This window comes from Erinaceus europaeus, chromosome 4, assembly GCF_950295315.1.
Source record: "Erinaceus europaeus chromosome 4, mEriEur2.1, whole genome shotgun sequence".
Classification (NCBI taxonomy): domain Eukaryota; kingdom Metazoa; phylum Chordata; class Mammalia; order Eulipotyphla; family Erinaceidae; genus Erinaceus; species Erinaceus europaeus.
Genome location: NC_080165.1, coordinates 115,901,423 through 115,920,217, shown reverse-complemented (window position 1 = coordinate 115,920,217; position 18,795 = coordinate 115,901,423). Strand labels below are relative to the sequence as shown.

Below are 18,795 nucleotides of genomic sequence, written 5' to 3'. Positions count from 1 at the left end.
TACATATACTTGTTATATATATATATATGTATATACAAATATTACACAGTTAAGATAAGTCCATTAATAAGTAGGCACTAAGGGAATCACAACCTTAGGAGATAGAGAATAGCAAAGCAATTAGAGAAAGCACTATTAGTGGACCAAAAAAATAAAAGAGAGAGAGAGAGAATGAAAAGGTCTCAGGAACAGTTTTCTGTCAATTAGCTCTAATCTGCATTGAAATTTTTGTTTGTAAAATTTTTATGTGATATATTTCTGTTCAGAACTGATAATGCTATCAAGAACCACTGGAATTCTACAATGCGTCGGAAGGTTGAACAGGAAGGTTATCTTCAGGAGTCTTCTAAAGCCAGCCAGCCAACAGTAGCCACAAGTTTTCAGAAGAATAGTCATTTGATGGGTTTTGCTCATGCTCTACCTTCAGCTCAACTCCCTCCAACTGGCCAGCCCTCAGTGAATGCTGACTATTCCTATTACCACATTTCTGAAACACAAAATGTAAGCCATTCCTGAGAATTTAGTTTATGAGTTAAAATGCCAATTTTAGCTCCAGGTAGTAACATCTGGCAGTTGTATACTTTTTCAGGAGAGCTTTCATAACCATGATCATGACTGATTCTTGTCTATACTCTTGGAATTAGACAGGGACAGGTATTGTTGTCCCTTACATGTATTTGACAAAAAGACATTACTAGATTTGGCTGTGGCCACACAGCTCAGAGGTAGAGCAGACTGGAATCCACGTTGAGGCTAAGTTGCTGTTTCAAGTCTAAATTGAAATTTAGCTTTTCAGTGTAAATTACTTAGCAAGATACTGTTGACGAAGAATTGGGGGCTGTATTTGTAGTCTAATTTTTACCCTACAAAATAAAACATGAATATAATGTTACCTTTAAAAAGAAGAAATAGTTTTGACACTGAAGTTCAAGAGATAATTGTAAATTTGATTAATTCATTTACTGTTTTTTTTTTCCCACAAGGATTATCTCTGGGGGTTGGTTCCAGCACTATGAATCCACTGCTCACGGTGGCCACTTTTCCTTTTTTTTTTTTTTTTTTAAATTTCTATTTTATTTGATAAGATAGAAACTGAAAGGAGAGGGGGAGAGAGAAAATATATATCGATACTTGCAGATCTGCTTCAAAACTCATAAAGCATCAACCATGCAAGTGGGGATGCCAGGACATGAAGTTGGGTCCTTGATCATGGTAATGTTTGCACTCAACTGGGTACACCACTGCTTACCTCCCCCGCTACACCCCCCATTGTTCCATTTTTTTTTCTAAGTCAAGAGCACTTGACACAATTCATTGACCTCTCCTTTTAACCTACTTTGGTCTACATGATTCTCTTCATTATTTCTAGACCCGTAAATTTAGGGGAGAACATACTTATAGTTTGTGGGAAGAGAACTTAGGAGGAAAGAAAAATCAAGAAACTTTCATCATAAAACAAATAATGATAAATGATGAAACACTCAATAATACAGAGATCATATGCAAACTCTATGCAAAACATACTCACCAATAAATTTCACCCTTCTTTATGTGTTCCATACATTTGACTACAGACTTTACAGAGAGGTGTCAGGTAAAAGAACTATTGTAAGAGTTTCTGGTCTCCCTACTAAAAGTCATAATTACTGTCAGAAAAACATTTGTGGGGCCAGGCGGTGGCACACCTTGTTAAGCACTCAGGACTCAGGTTCAAGCCCTGGTCCCTACATGCAGGAGGAAGGCTTCAAGGGGGGTTGAAGCAGAGCTACAGGTATCTCTCTGTCTTTCTCCCCCTCTATCTCCACCTCCCCTCTCAATTTCTCTCTGTCTCTATCCATTAATTAATAAATAAAATTTTAAAGAGAGAAAACCATTTGTATTCATGAATTAGCTGTTAACATAGACTTGTCCTGTCAAAACTTCTCTCATACATTCTTGAGTGTATTTTTTTTTTTTTTTATGTTTCTACCACCTTTTTCTCTAAGGTATTTATGAGTACTTTACATTTCACTATGTTGCCATTTTTAAAGGCCTACCTAAAATTACAAAAAAAAAAAAAGTTCAGTGAGCCTTCTCAGTAATGTTTTCTTTTCTCAGTTCTAGGGAAGGGAAAAAAAAAAACCCTCAGAAAGCCAAGTCCCTGAAATATATGTAACATGAATGACTCGGTCTTTATGTGTTTTTGTTTTTTTGATCTAGATCTCCAGTCATGTCCCATATCCTGTAGCGTTACATGTAAATATCGTCAATGTCCCTCAGCCAGCTACTGCAGCCATTCAGGTAAGATCACCTTAAATTCATGTCATAAAGAAAGTTCTTAGCTGTTTAAGACATAACTTTTTTTTTCCCTTTTCTTTCATTTTAAACACTTTTATCTGAGCAATGAATATGAAAAGAAAAAGGGAATTGTGAAAAAGAGAATGGAGTTCTTTTCAGTAACTTACCCCTTTTTAACTTCCAGAGTATATTTGCTCCAAATGTCTCTAATTGGTATTATAGTTTGAAGCACCTTGTCAGTCAGCTTCCATACTAACCTCAGGTGAGGCCCTTTGGGTCTAGTGTGGTCCATACTCAACTGCTGGCTATAATCACTATATTTGTAGTCTCCCATCAGGTCTTTGTCCTCTGTGTAACTCTTAACTTTTCCACCATGTGTGCTTAACCTGTTGCGCCACCGCCGGGCTCTACTCTTAACTTTTCATTTCAGAGACACTATAATGATGAAGACCCTGAGAAGGAAAAACGGATAAAGGAATTAGAATTGCTCCTAATGTCAACTGAGAATGAGCTCAAAGGACAGCAGGCGCTACCAGTAAGAATGTCACTATGTGCATGAATGGGACAATGCGGGGGGGGGGGGGGTGTCAGCACTGTACTGTACTGGTATTCAGTCTCTTTTCCTTCTCTTCTAAATAGTACACTGATCAAGATTCCATGCATCCACTAATAATCTTTGAGTATGAGAAACTGCAATAAAATGCAATTGGTATCAGAATGTGTGTAGACTAATTAGAAACAGTCCCTTTTGTGTTGCAATAGGGACTTAGTATCTAGTTTTGATTATACTTATTCTTTTTGTTTGTTTTTAGAATAACTTTAATTGATCAAAGACTAGCAAAGATAAAATAAGCAAAAAATTACATCTAAATGAAACTATATATCTGTAGGTGGCTTGTTCATTTGACTTTTTTATTAGCTTATACTTGGTAACATATAAAGTCAGCCAGTGAGGAGAATAATAGAGCAGTGATCCACAGTAGGTATTTTTAGGAGAAATTTTCTTTTTGATTCAACAATAAAATAATTATGTGCCTATGTTAGTTCAACCACTTTTTAACTTAACGTTTTGCAACTTCTCTTGTTGCATGGTCATGCGGAAAGGAGTCTTCTGTTAATTCACTCTTCTGCTTTCCTAACCACGTTAATTTGGCAGCTCTTCACTGCTTGAGTGCAACCCAGTAACATTAGAAAGAGAAAGAAACAACAAAACTACATTTTAGATAAAAGCACCTCTAAGTCTTCAGTTCTCCAGTCTTTTCATTGGCTAGGATAGGACAAATCTTGGTTTATAGCAAACGTTCATTGTCCTACTGGGTGTCATGTTAAAGTAGTATTTGGGTGGGTGGGGAGAATACAGGTCCATGAAAGATGATGAATGACATAGTGGGGGTTGTATTGTTAAATGGGAATCTGGGGAATGTTATGCATGTACAAACTATTGTATTTACTGTTGAATGTAAAACATCAATTCCCCAATAAAGAAATAAATTATTTTTTAAAAAGTAGTATTTGAAATACTCCTGTGAGAGATGTATTTGGTGACATAGTCCCTGTATTTGAAGCTTTAGCAAAAGGAAGACAATTAAATTAATCATATAGATGAGAAACTGTGCCCCTTATAAAAAGAAGAGTCTTGCATTGATAAAAGGAAACATCTTGACGACTGTTTCATAGGCGTAAGTTTTAGATGATGCAACTACTTTAATCTTTCCTCCAACAGCATCTGATACCTTGTGCAACTTCATTGCTAAGTTCCTCCTTCCTTTCTTCTTGCTCTTTCTTTATTCCCCAACCCCCTCCTTAGACACAGAACCACACATGCAGCTACCCTGGGTGGCACAGCACCAGCATTGCCGACCACACCAGACCTCATGGAGACAGTGCACCTGTTTCCTGTTTGGAAGAACACCACTCCACTCCATCTCTGCCAGTGGATCCTGGCTCCCTACCTGAAGAAAGTGCCTCTCCAGCCAGGTGCATGATCGTCCACCAAGGCACCATTCTGGATAATGTTAAGAACCTCTTAGAATTTGCAGAAACACTTCAATTTATAGATTCTGTAAGTAGAATTGTTAAGGCAAATTAATGTGGTCTTTTATTTTTTTTGAAAGGTAATTAGGAAACCCTTTTTCTTAAATTATTTTCATTTTCTATAGTAAATGTGTTTTAGCATATATTAATACAAAAGTAAGATTTTAATAAAAGTTTAGTATTTCTGTTTGTCTAGAGATATGATTTCAGGGGCTCAGAGGTAGGTCAGCGGTAGAGTGCATGCTTCATACGTGTGAGGTGTTGGGTTTGATCCCAGGCATCACAAAAAGGGAGGGGGGCAAACACCTGATTTTATGTATACCCAACTAAAAAAGTAGTTTTCCATACTTTTCCTTCAAAATGACTGCTTTTGAAAACAGTAAAAACATTATCCAATAAGTAGAACCTGGCCATGAGAATGCTTGAAGTTAATTTTAAGTTTTTTTTTCTTTTTAACTTTACTTATTTGATTTTTCTAGAATATGCTGACTTTAGTACAGCACATTAATAATTATAAATGTTCACCACGGCAAACGCTAGAAGAAGAAGAATATTCACCACTAAAGCAATGCTTAAAGTATTTGAAAACAGTAATTAGTTCATTGACGGCACATGTTTTTTCCCACAAAACACTAACTGTTGATCACCAACTTTGAATCTTTAGTGAAGTGGATAAATTCAGTCCTTCAAAAGTAGAGAATTCATTTCCTTGACCTCCCAGTTGAAAGCCTTTATTTTATGCCCATCAGAAAAGGGATGAAAACTACCACAATATGCCCTCAGAAGGGCTTTGCTTTTTTGCTTTGGATTGCATACAAATAATAGGGAGATGGAAGTCTCTGGAGGACATATGTTAAGGCCAGCCTTATGCACTATGGCCCATACTCTAATCCCAGGCAGTCCCACTGTAAATCCTGAAGCTGTTTCTCCATAAGTCAGAAGAGAGGAGCCAGATGTTTTCTTTGCATTTAGCCTCTTTTTCTCAGTACTATATTTCAGGTGATGGCACACAACATGCACACATAGTCTCAAAATTCTACGCCTACCACATTGTTTCAGGATTCTTCATGGTGTGATCTCAGCAGTTTTGAATTCTTTGAAGAAGCAGCTTTTCCACCTAGCCAACATCATGCAGACAAAGCCCTACAGCCTCAGCAAAGACAGGGCAATGTGAATAGACCTGCAGGAGAGCCTAGCATGAGGGTGAACAAATGCGAGCTGAGTGAGGGCTCACCTGACCCACTCAAGGTCTTACCTCCTGCAAGGCACAGCACAATTCCACTGCTCATCCTTCAAAAAAAGCGGGGCCAGGCCAGCCCCTTAGCCACTGGAAACTCTAGCTCATTGAGACTTGCTGATGTCAGCAGTTCAACTCCCAAGTGTTCCCCTGTCAAAGGCCTCCCCTTCTCCCCTTCACAGGTAGAGCTTAATTTCTGCAGCTGTTGCTAACTTTCAACAGACACCTGAGGCTTAATAATCTAGAAACTAATCATTTGGAACAAATGACTAATGACTGGTGCCCTCACTGATTACACTTTGCCATTGAATCTAGCTGCTGCTAAATGCTATGTCCTCCCAAGTTTAGACTGTTAGTAGGTTAACCTGTGATTTTGTCATAATCTTCTCTCTTACTCTTTGGTGATCTTGGAGGTGATTAGTTGCATGGGATGTGCTTTCATTTCCTTTAACACTAGAGTTTAGCATTATACCTTCCTTTTCTACTATTCCTTCTGTCTTTATAAACATTCTAACACATTTTATTTACAGTATTATGTGATTCACTGACCCAGGGGAAGGGAAACCAAAATACATTTCAATAACATTTTTGGACAGTTTTGGAACAAGATGAGCCAAAAAAAAAAATCACATTTTAATTTCATCTCGTCAACACTGACTTTTGTTGAGTTGTGTCATATGAGCACAGTTATTGTCAATTCATATTCGTCTTCTTTTTCTAGAACAGGGCCTTTTATATGTGTGATTTTATAACTCCTGGTTCAACTTTTTCAGTCAAAGATAGAAAAGGAGAGACAGGGAGAAATGATATAGAACTTTCCCCTTGGTACCATGACAGTTTCATGTGGTAACAGTTATCAGACTGGGCCACAGTCATGGGAGACACACACATTATCCCATGAGCTATCTCCTGGCCCTCTCTGTATATTTAATCATAGTAACTACCATTTTTCCACCAGACATTTATTTCCTTAACTATTAAAATAATTGAAGTTAATGGATAATTTGGCACTTTGAAATTTTTCTAGCTATGTCTGTTGAATTTTCTTTTTTTAGGATAGCTTTAAGTGTGAACAAACATGTGTGCCCATGAAAAGATTATCTTTTTTTTTGTTGATGTTGTATATTCTGAACTGGGTCCTTGTAAAATATTAGTTCTGTAATGTAAAAATAAATCTGATTATATTATTTTATAAGTTTGGGAAATACTAAATCAAAGCATAAAATTGATCTATTTCTGAAACACCTTTTGAATTTTTAATGTACTGATATGCATTGTGAATTTTCAGGGGGAAATTATGATGAGTATTTTGTGTTTTTTAAATTTATTTATTTATAAAATGGAAACACAGACAAGACCATAGGATGAAAGGAGTATAGTTCCCACCACCAGACCTCTGTATCCCATCCTCTCCCCTGATAGCTTTCCTATTCTTTAATCCCATGGGAGTATGGACCCAGGGTCATTATGGGATGCAGAAGGTGGAAGGTCTGGCTTCTGTCATTGCTTCCCTGCTGAACATGAGCATTGACAGGTCGATCCATACTCCCAGCCTGTCTCTCTCTTATGATGAATATTTTTTAATCTTGTTTTTATCCTTGAAACCATCTTGTTTAATCTTGTTTTTATCCTTTGAAAGACATCTATTATTATCCCAGAACAGTAATGTAAAGAAAGATACCATTTACTATTCAAGAATTTTCCACATAGGCCTTCTCTAGTTATAGCTCACAGATTATTAAGGAGAGAAAAATATATGAAGCAGTACTTTTTTTTTTCAAAAAATTCACTTTAATCATTTTTAGAGAATATTTTCTTAGGATTTTGCAACTTTTTCCCTTTGACTCGAGTTTTCTTTGTTGAAAAATCACATGCCAAATCTTAAGTGCTCATTTAAAGTAAAACAATACCCTAGCCAACACTACATGCTTTTTTACTATTTTTACAAATAATACATTTTTATTACTTAAAATTTTGGGTCAGTAAAACATATTTGCTTGTTATCACGGTGTGATTTTTAAATTAGACTAAATTTTTTAAAAATCACTATTTAATCTAAATAATTTGTTTTCTTTTTTCCCATATTTAGTTCTTAAACACTTCCAGTAACCATGAAAACTTAGACCTGGAAATACCTTCTTTAACTTCTACCCCTCTTAATGGTCACAAATTGACTGTTACAACACCATTTCCTAGAGACCAGACTGTGAAAACTCAGAAGGAAAATACTGTGTAAGTTATTGGCTCAAGAATAAATTTATCTTCTTTCCTTATGTATAGTTCTTAGGATATCGACCCCTATATGTCTGGTCCACTTGCATACACATAATCACATATATTCGTCCCTACTGAATATATCTATCCTGGTCTTACTGCAACTACCTAAAAGTTGAAAGTTGGGAAGATAAACTAAATTATATTTTATTGTTTGTTTCAAAATGTCATGTATTTACAAAAGTAGTTTTGATATTTTCCATTCATTTTTGTTTGTTTGTTTGTTTGTTCAGTAGGACCATGCATTATTCACTAAAACATTTTTAGTTTCTTTGTTTTTTGTTTTATCTTTAGAGGGTGAAAGAGACCACAGCACTGAAGCTTCTTCCGATGTTGTAGGTCAGGCCTCCACCTGGGTTGAACACATGGCAAAACTTGTTGTACACTATCCAAGTGAGCTTTTTTTTGCCAGCTCTTAAAAATGTTTTCACCTTTCTTCCCTTCTTAATTATAAGCTGCAGAATAAGAATGAGTATGGCTCTTAGTTTATAATTTTAATCTTATTTTAGGGAGAGTCTCTTCAGATAGTCCCCAAATATCATGTAATTAGAAGCCAAGGAGTGGTTAAACATTTACTTGTATTCAATAAAGGCTTAATTAACTCAAAGACATGACAGAGATAGTTGACATGAATTATAAAACCTTTGAAAAGAAATACAGTCTTATTTTTAATGAAGTTAAGTAGATTTTAAAAACTTAACATATCTCCCCCCTCCCTTTTTATTTGCCACTGTGGTTTTCGCTGGTCCTTAATATTTACATGACCACTTCTCTTAGTGGTTATTTTTCCTTCTTTTTCTCTTTAATGATAAGAGACAGAGAAGGAGAGAGGGAGCAAGAGTAAAAGAGACACCTACAATACTCCTCCACTATTCCTAAAATTTCTTCCATGTAGTTAGTGAATGGGGACTTGAATGTGGGTCCTTTAGCACAGTGATGTATGCTCCACCATCCAGCCCTGGTAAATGTTTGCTATTGTGGGCCTCTTTTAATGAGTAGATAAAATTTACTTATAAATTAATAACCATCATATTTTTACAATGTTTATGTTCATTATAAAGACCTAGAACAACCTGTGTCTTCAAAACCTTTAAAGCAAGGTGAAAAATATTGCTAATGCTCCTAGTCATAGGGATATAATACTTTGAAATATTTGAAAATATGTTCTGTACATATTATCTTTGTCTTAACAATTACATTTAGTATTAGTCAGTATAACTGATTTCCTATCAGTAAAAGCTTATAATACTCATTAGAAAAATACTGACTTTATATATAGGTAAAGTAATGTAAAAAAAACATGTGTTTATATATTGAACCAACACTTGTTTCTTTTTAAAGTTTTAGGACTCCAGCTATCAAAAGGTCAATCCTAGAAAGTTCTCCAAGAACTCCTACACCATTCAAACATGCACTTGCAGCTCAAGAAGTTAAATATGGTCCCCTTAAGATGCTAGTAAGTTTGGGCAAAATTCCTGGACTTAGTGTGTTTGTTATTACAAACAGAAGTTTTGCTCTGAGACAAACGTACCCCCTCTTCTCTTCAGCCTCAGACACCATCTCATCTAGTGGAAGACCTACAGGATGTAATCAAACAAGAATCTGATGAACCTGGAATTGTTGCTGAGTTTGAAGAAAATGGACCACCGTTACTAAAGAAGATCAAACAAGAGGTAAGTATGTAACCCTTTGGAAATAACAAGCTCCATCCCCCTTCCATTTGTTCTTTATAGGTGACTCGATGTGCCCATCATCAACTATGTGTAGTAATACTATTATAACACCAGATTTTCATTCTAGATGCAGTTAAGAGGTACTGCCAGACAGTAGGTTTATTTGGGAAGCCAAACAGTTCTTATCTATTTTATGTTAGAACAGAAAACATGCTAGAGAGGATAAAGGAAAAAGAAGGAAACTTTTTTTTAACGACCTTTGTTTATCACTGATACATATATGGATAGATGATTGGCATAGTGATATTTAATTTTTAGATAACTTGGAGATTTGACATTTAAACTAAAATAATGGCATCTCTAATTCATTGCACAAAAGAAGAGGAATCTAATTTGTGAGGAGAAAAGTTTTAGCTTAGTAGCAAGAAGCATCTCCAACAGGTTTACATACAGTGTTTCTTAGATTGATTTTTAGATAAAGATGAGTTTTTGAAAGATTGGCCGGCAGTTTACTCATATTTTCAGCTCTATTGAAATGTAATTTAAAATAAAACTGTGTAATACTTAAAGTGTGCAACATCCTAATTTAATCTACATCTACATTGTTGAAAATATGCTCTCCTTTGAGATAGGAAACATCCCATCATCTTTTTTAGTTCTATTGCCATAGCAAATTTTATTTATATAATATAATCTTACCTAGTCGTTATGGCTTTGAGATGTTATTCATGCTATAGAAATTTATTCTTGAATATAAATATTTCACTGTGAGTTCTAGTTCTAAAAACACCAGAGCACTTTTTATTCACTTTTAGGTGGAATCCCCAACTGATAAAGGAGGAAGTTTCTTCTGCTCAAATCACTGGGAAGGGGAGAATCTGAACACTCAGCTATTCACACAGACATCACCTGTGGCAGATGTGCCAGTAAGTGCATGCCCATGATGCTGGAGATGTTGGTGCTGCGTATAATTCTGTCTGTGTTGTGTAGGGGAACTGTGACATCAGCACTCTTTAATGCACATATTTCTAAATATTTTCTCACATGATCATTTTCTTTTTACATTTTTTTTATTAGTGATTGAATAATGATCAACAAGATTGTGGAATAAGAGGGTTACAATTCCATACAATTCCCACCACCAGAGTTCTACATCCCATCCCATTAGAAACTTCTCTATTCTTTATATCCCTTTGGGAGTATGGACCAAAGATCTTTAAGGGGTGCAGAAGAAGGTGGGAGGTATTGTCAAAGTTCACAGCGCCAGTATGCCAGGCTGGCTTCGCGGCAGGAGACAGATGATTAGGGACACATGGCTGAGCTGAGAACACAGTTTAATTTTTATTCATGTGCGGGCAAGCAGTCCAACAACCTAATCACAACACAATGGGCTCCTCTCTCTTCTCTGGCTGCAGCGTTAGGAACCCAGGAAGTATGTAAGATAGGGGGTGGGGAGAATGAAGGAGCGTGAAAAGGCAAGGACTAAACCAAAATCTTCTGGAGGCAGGGGGAGTGAGACCAAACCAATGTAACAGAATGATCATGTAAATAGACCACAATGTCAAACAATGTAACAGAAGGGATCTCAGAAGCAGAACTAGAAGCATACCAACAGGGAGGTCTGGCATCTGTAACTGCTTCTTTGCTGGACATGGACATTGAAATGTCAATCCATACTCCCAGCCTGTTTCTATCTTTCCCTAGTGGGGAAGGGCTCTGGGCAGATGGGGTTCCAAGACTAATTGGAGAGGTTGTCTGCTGAGGGAAGTCATGTTGGCGTCATGGTTGAAAAGCCTTAAAATATAAAGCAGAACAAGTTGTTTAGTAAGCTGGAACCTAAAGGTAAGAATATAGCAAATGAGATTTGGGGTCTTCATGTCGGAAGAAGCTAGACAGTCTACTTTAGATATATTCCAAAGGCCCCATAACTACTAATTTTTTCCTGAGCCTGATAGCTAACTTGCAGGTGGACTGAAAGTATTGTCGAGGAAGATGGTGTCAGAGCTGGGAATAGGGCTAGAAAGCTTGGTCAGGGCAGAAAGTAGCCCCCAAATATGGGAAAAGTATATAGATACCACTAACTGTAAATCCCATCCATCTGACCTAGGCCCCATGTCTGTCCATACTTAACACAGGAGCCTGTGCAACCTCTGCATCCCCGATGGTCTGAGCTCACTTTTCATGGTCATAGCTAGGAACATTCTAGGCTGCACTCATTTTAGGACCAGTCTTCCTTGAGTGGCAGAGTCACATGATAATTTTCTTATGATTATTAACATTGAATATCAAATTAAGATTCTGTACATGGATTCTGTATTGTTGCAGATGCTTTGCTTTCTTATGATTTTAGTGTCCTTTCTACTTAAAAAAAATCTGTTGTAAATGGCTGGGGAGGTGGCTCAGCAGGTAGAACACAACATTTTCATACAAGAGGTTCCAAGTTCAACCTTTGTCATGGCATATACAGGAGTGGGGCTCTGGTATCTGTCTGTATCGCTGTCTCATTTAAATATGCCTCTGTTTTTTGAAAAATTATGCTTTATGACTGTACATACGTATTTCCATCAAAAACAGAATGTTGTGGGTTTTTTTTTTTTTTCATTTATTTGTCTTCCCAATGTAGTAGTTCTTCCTCAAGTTGTCTGTTCTTCGGTTTCATGTACCATCCAGCATGGTGCTAACCATAGTAATTGCTCTTTATTGTACTCACTATTGCATTGCTTTTGTTATCACCACTTTAAAATGGACTTTTAGAGCAGTTTTATGTTTATAACAGAGTTAGACAGAAGGTATATATAGAACTTCTCCATATACCACCTGTTCTCAGATATGTGTAGCCTTTTCCATTATTATATTTCCAGCAGCATGGGACATTTGTTACAAATGATAAATCTACATTGACATCACTCAATGTTCATATAGTCGAGTCACTATTGGTTATATATATCTCACATCAGTTTCACTGTAGGAAAAAATATGTGCTCCACTTCTTTATTCCTTCCCTTCTCCTAAACCCTGCAACAATTGATACTTTTACCTTCTTTATGGCTTTGTCTTTCACATAATATGATAGTAGGAGTCAAGACAGGTTTGTTCACTTAAATTCCCTCACTGTCAGTTCGTGACTTGATAGATTATTTCTTTTTAGTACTTACTTATCACTCTTCAGAGTTGTAATTTGTGAATGGTTGCCCTTTTCACTTACAAAGAATTAGATCTAGTAATAATTGTTCTTATTTTTATCAGTAAATGGTAATTGGCTTGTCCTGATGTAATAATTTTAGCTGCATGAACTTATTTAAGTCTCACAACCTTACAAAGTTGGTAGGATTTTTTCTTTTTTGGTCAGTTTGTGTGGGGGGGGGGAGAAAAAAAAGATATTTCATAGTTTACAAGTTTGGTAGTATTGTAATTTCCATTATGCCAATTGGGAAACCAACGCACAAGCAAGCTGAGTCATTTTCAAGGCTGTATACTTGATAAAATGTTACTTCTATGTTTGAATTCAGAAAGATAGATTTTTACATGCTGTTAACCATTAGGCTATATTTCCACTTATTTGTAACTCTGAACTAGTTCTGCACCATAGCGTAAAATAAGTCATCTCTTAAAAACATGTTTTTTTGTTGTTGTTTTTATTAATTCATTTAGCAGATATTTTTACTGTCTTCTTATGCCTAGGACTATGAGAGATGCTGGACTTTTTGTCTTGGTGGTGTTTGCCACATGGCATTAAGACTGGAATTCTGGGGGGTTGGGGGGTCGGGCGGTGGCGCAGTGGGTTAAGCGCATGTGGTGCCAAGCGCAGGGACTGGCGTAAGGATCCCGGTTCGAGCCCCCGGCTCCGGCTCCCCACCTCAGGGGAGTTGCTTCACAGGCGGTGAAGCAGGTCTGCAGGTGTCTATCTTTCTCTCCCCCTCTCTGTCTTCCCCTCCTCTCTCCATTTCTCTCTGTCCTATCCAACAACGAACAACATCAACAATGGCAATAATAATAACCACAACGAGGCTACAACAACAAGGGCAACAAAAAGGGGGGAAAATGGCCTCCAGGAGTGGTGGATTCATGGTGCAGGCACCGAGCCCAGCAGTAACCCTGAAGGGAAAAAAAAAAAAAGACTGGAATTCTGAATTAATAACTGAATTCTTTTTAGCTCATGGCCAGTAACTACTTTTTTTATGCTAATGTATATAACCTTTTGGGAACTCACTAATATAATCTAAGCTTATTTAATTTCAAATTGTTCTCTTTCCCTTTAGAATATTCTTACAAGTTCCGTTTTAATGACACCTGTATCAGAAGATGAAGACAATGTTCTGAAAACATTCACTGTACCTAAAAACAGGTCCTTGACAAGTCCCTTGCAGGTAATTACTATTCTAACTTTGATATCTTAAAAGTCACTTAGTGAAAATCCTCTCATCCTGTTTTATTAAGGTTTTTAAACATTTTAGACCTAGTGGAGAGATGCTTTAAAACAACTCCCTATGTCTTTAATAAAAAAAAAAGATAAAATAAAAAAGCTGAGGCATTGCTGGAATTTTTTGTTTAGAATAGGTTCTAAAATCAGCAGGATGAATTGAAACATTTTTTGCTGTGACTGAGACTAAAATCATGTATTACACGTCAGTATCTCTTGTCTTCTGCTTTTAGGTATTTTATAGAACATTTATTGGTATCATTTATTTTTAGATTCAACATTTTTATTTTACTTTTGCCACCAAGGTTATCATTGGAGCTCATGCCTGCTAAATAAATCCACTGCTTCTGGCAGTCATTTTTTGTTTCTTTCATTTTTAAAAATAGAGACAGAAGGGGCTGGGTGGTGGCACACCTGGTTGAGTGCACATGGTACAATGTACAAGGACCCAGGTTCAAGCCCCCAGTCACCACTTGCGGGTGGAAAGCTTCACAACTGGTGAAGCAGTGCAGCGGGTGTCACTCTGTCTCTCACTCTTATCTCCCTTTTCTCTCTCGATTTCTGTCTCAAATGAATAAATAAAGATAATAAAAAAATTAAAAAATAGAGACAGAAAATGAGAGGAAATGGGGATATAGGGAAGGAAGGAGAAAGAGAAACATCTGCAGCACTGCTTAACCACTCATGAAATTTCCTCCGACAGATGAGGTACAAGGACCCAGGGGCTCTCTCTTTCTATATGTGTGTGGTCTACCAGATGCACCACTACCCAGACTTCAGTTTTATTTTTTTATACTCTTGCCACAGATCCATCAAAACTCAGACACTATTTAGATTTTAAAGTGGAGTCTGAAATCACCTAGCTAGAATATAATTGCAATATATTTAGCTGTCAGCATAAGAAAGCTAATTGTCAGTATTCTGTGACTCATCTGTTAGTGACCATCTGCTGTTGAATTTTAATATCAAAAGAAATTTCCCTTGTAACATGAAAGTAGGTATATGTGGATGAAATTTAAAAAATGCTGCAAATTTCAAATTAATACTGAGCCAGATGTAAATAAGAAGGCAAATTTGTTCCCTTAATTATTTAAAGCAGTTTCCAACATTAAACAGCTCAATACGAAGCCACCTGTGGGACCTTCCTGTATCCCTTGAGTTCCAGCTGAGGGATACCTTATAAACCCCAGAGTGTTTCTGACCTGGATTCAGAAGTGGAAAGTTGTATTTGTACTAGAAGTTGAAGAATGCAGCAGCAGCAGAGGATAGTGTGCCTTGAGAATTTGCCCCTTATGGGAAAGGGCATTCTCATCATTGGTTTGTAGGCCTTCTGTCACTATGCTCTATAAGCATCTTATAACTTCCCCTTTTAAAATGTTGCCATATTTAGCACTATTCGTAAGTAATACAATTACAGTTGGAGAAGTTCTAGGCACATTTTGTTTCTTTTTACATTTTTTTGTCGACTGTGATTCCTCTACTCTGGGGTACTTTTTTTCATTTGGATAGAGAGAAAGAGAGTGACCACAGCACCAGAAGTTCTTCTCTGGCCAGAGCATCCCATGTGGTACCAGAGTTTGAACCTGGTGCATTTATACAGCAATTCAGGCACCCTGCTCACTGAACGTTCTCTCTAGCCCACATTTTGTTTCCTTTTTTAATTATTTATTTATTTTCCCTTTTGTTGCCCTTTTATTATTGTCGTAGTTATTATTATTGTTATTGATGTCGTTGTTGGATAGGACAGAGAAACTGAGAGAGGAGGGGAAGACAGAGAGGGGAAAGACACCTGCAGACTTGCTTCACCACCTGTGAAGCGACTCCCCTGCAGGTGGGGAACCAGGGGCTCGAACTGGGTTCCTTAGGCTGGTCCTTGCCCTTGGCGCCACATTTTGTTTCTTAATAGAATCAAGCCATCTTCCTTTTGATCTGTTTGATCCAGCTGATTTGGTGAAAGATGGCAGCTAGTTTGAGGGAGGGTGGAGGCCAGGAGAACTCAGGAATGCTGAGTCTTTCTTATATGGCAGGCCCCATGTGGAGAAGAATCTGTATCACATAGAATTGGTAGTTGAGGAAGAGGACAAACCCTGCTGAGGTACAGGAGGAACACAGAAAAAGGGGCTAAAATGATGTCAGAGCAAAAGTCAGCTATTTCAAATTTTTACCTAGATATGTACCAGGGTTCAAACTTTCTTTTCTTTCCTTCTTCCTTCCTAAATTATTTAGTCTTTGGTTACTCAAACAAAGAGTTTGACTAATACTAATACTTTATATGCTAGAGGAATTTTTAGATATATTATAACTTCCCCTGGGATCCAACCTATATTCATAATGCCACAGAAATAGAGCATTCTGAATTTCAAAGCACAAAGAAGTATATGTTCTTGTAGGTAGTTGTAATATGTAACTTGAAAACTTGTGATTATTTTCCAAAAATCAATCCTGAGAGCTTTGGGTCTAATCAAAATACTGTTATCACAGTGTTTTATTATTTTTTAAATTTTATTTATAAAAAAAAAAACACTGACAAAACCATAGGATAAGAGGGGTACAACTCCACACAGTTCCCACCACCAGAACTCCCTATCCCACCCCCTCCCCTGATAGCTTTCCTATTCTTTAACCCTTTGGGAGTATGGACCCAAGGTCATTGTGGGATGCAGAAGGTGGAAGGTCTGGCTTCTGTAATTGCTTCCCCAATGCTGAACATGGGCATTGACAAGTCGATCCATATTCCCATCCTGTCTCTCCCTTTCCCTAGTGGGATGGGGTTCTGGGGAATTGGAGCTCCAGGACACGTTGATGGGGTTGTCTGTCAGGGAAGTCTGGTTGGCATCATGTTAGCATCTGGAACCTGGTGGCTGAAAAGAGAGTTAACATATAAAGCCAAACAAATTGTTGACTAATCATGACCCTAAAGGCTGGAATGGTGCAGATGAAGAGTTGGGGGTCCTCCATTTTGTAGATAGCTAGTAAGTGTCTTTTAGTTATATTCCAAAGGGCCTGTGGCTATACTATTTGTTTGTTTGTTTGTTTGTTTGTTGTTTTCCCCCTGAGCCTGAAATCTGATATGCAGGTGGATCCAAGTTATTGTCTGGGGAGATGATGTCATGGCTGGAAAAGGGATCAGAAAGCTGGATCAGGGAAGAGAGTAGCTCCCTAATATGGGAAAGGTATATAAATACTGTTGACTGTAAACTCCATCAATTTGATGTGATCTGGGGCCCATATTCAGCTTAGGAGCCTATATGACCTCTGCGTTCCTGTAGATCTGAGCTCATATTCTGTGGTCATTAGTAGGAACATTCCAAGCTGCCCCAGTATCAGGACCCATCTTTCTCAGGTGTAGCATAGAGTATGTTGTCCATCCTCCCTTTGGAGGATGGGGAACATTCTCTACTGTTGTTGATCCACATTGAGGGCAAGGTCCTATGGGGGCCCACAAAGGGGTCCTTTGTGTTGCTTCTGATAGAGATGACCGGTAACAATGGAGAGAGGGGTTTATTCGAGGTCTAGGCCCATCATGTCTGTTTGGGAATCTCAGGACTCCCCAAATAGGGTTGCTTTTTTACTTTTTTATGTTTTTTTACCAGTGCTCAGCTCTGGCTTATGGTGGTGCAGGGGATTGAGCCTGGAACTTTGGAGCCTTAGGCATGAGATTCTCTTTGCACAACCATCATGCTATCTACCCCCACCCATATCAAAGTGCTTTTAATTAAAACAAAGGATTTTTTAAATACTATTTTAGGGGCTTGGGTGGTAGCACAGTGGGTTAAGCGCACATGGTGCAAAGCTCAAGGATCTTGGTTCAAGCCCCGGGATACCACATGCTGGCGGGTTGCTTCACAAGAAGTGAAGCAGGTCTGCAAGTGTCTGTCTCTCTCTCCCCCTCTGTCTTCCCCTCCTCTCTCCATTTCTGTCTGTCCTATCCAAAAACAATGACATCAATAACAACAACAATAATAATAGCCACAACAACTATAAAAAAAAACAACCAGGGCACCAAAAGGGAAAAAATAGCCTCTAGGAGCAGTGGATTCATGGTGTAGGCACTGAGTCCCAGCAATAACCCTGGAAGTATATATATATATATATATATATATAATTTTAGTCCTGTTACTTCTAAAAATAAATATTTGCTGGGTACATTTGATCATCTACCTGATTGCTGAAATAATTTTACATAGATACAAAGGAAATTTATTGAAGATTAAAATAACTAAGTTTCTGTGCTCTACCACTTCAGTGTTAATCATCTTTAGTCTAACTTTGATAATAACACTTTGGGCAAAGCAATTATTGTTTTTGGCCTATATACTAGGTCTTTGTGGCCCAATTTTTTTTAATCTTTATTTATTCATTAGATAGACACAGCCAGAATTGAGAGGAAAGGGGGTGATAGAGAGGGAGAGAGATAGAGAGACACCTGTAGCACTGCTTCACCATTTGTAAAGCTTTCCCCCTGCAGGTGGGGACCAGGGACTGGAACCTGGGTCCTTGCACACTGTAACATGTGCGCTCAACTAGGTGTACCGCCACCCAGCCCCTTGACCCAGCTTCTGTTGTACATTTAAATACATATACATAAGTTAGAAATGGAGAAAGCTATGAGCTAAACATCTTATTATACAACTTTTTACTTTTTATTTCTATGGCTTCCCTACCCTGATAGAGGGAAATAGACATCATGTCACCAACACTTCGCCTAGTGTTGTGGAGGCTGGACTCGAACATGGGTTGCTTGCATGGCAAAACAGGCATCCTTCCTGTTGAGCTACTTGCCAGCCCTATAATAGATTTCAAACACATGCAAAAGCATACAAAATGCTGTTACTTAAGCAAGTATTAGCATCTTACTATAATTGCTTCATCTAGTTTTA

At 37.6% G+C, this 18,795-nt stretch overlaps 1 protein-coding gene across 3 annotated transcripts in view; it reads left to right on the top strand.

Annotated features, from left to right (window-relative positions):
- MYB (MYB proto-oncogene, transcription factor) overlaps nucleotides 1-18,795 on the top strand; it is a 44,090-nt gene that overhangs the window by 11,381 nt on the left and 13,914 nt on the right. For 2 of the 3 annotated variants that reach the window (XM_060190401.1, XM_007520038.3), the window contains 9 exons: nucleotides 267-501; nucleotides 2,200-2,280; nucleotides 2,708-2,812; nucleotides 4,085-4,339; nucleotides 7,638-7,780; nucleotides 9,164-9,278; nucleotides 9,370-9,495; nucleotides 10,311-10,421; nucleotides 13,755-13,862. In XM_060190401.1, coding sequence (XP_060046384.1) covers nucleotides 267-501; nucleotides 2,200-2,280; nucleotides 2,708-2,812; nucleotides 4,085-4,339; nucleotides 7,638-7,780; nucleotides 9,164-9,278; nucleotides 9,370-9,495; nucleotides 10,311-10,421; nucleotides 13,755-13,862 — 1,279 coding nt within the window. Of the gene's footprint in view, nucleotides 1-266; nucleotides 502-2,199; nucleotides 2,281-2,707; nucleotides 2,813-4,084; nucleotides 4,340-5,370; nucleotides 5,731-7,637; nucleotides 7,781-9,163; nucleotides 9,279-9,369; nucleotides 9,496-10,310; nucleotides 10,422-13,754; nucleotides 13,863-18,795 lie in introns of all 3 variants that reach the window. The other variant, XM_007520034.2, reaches the window with a different exon arrangement.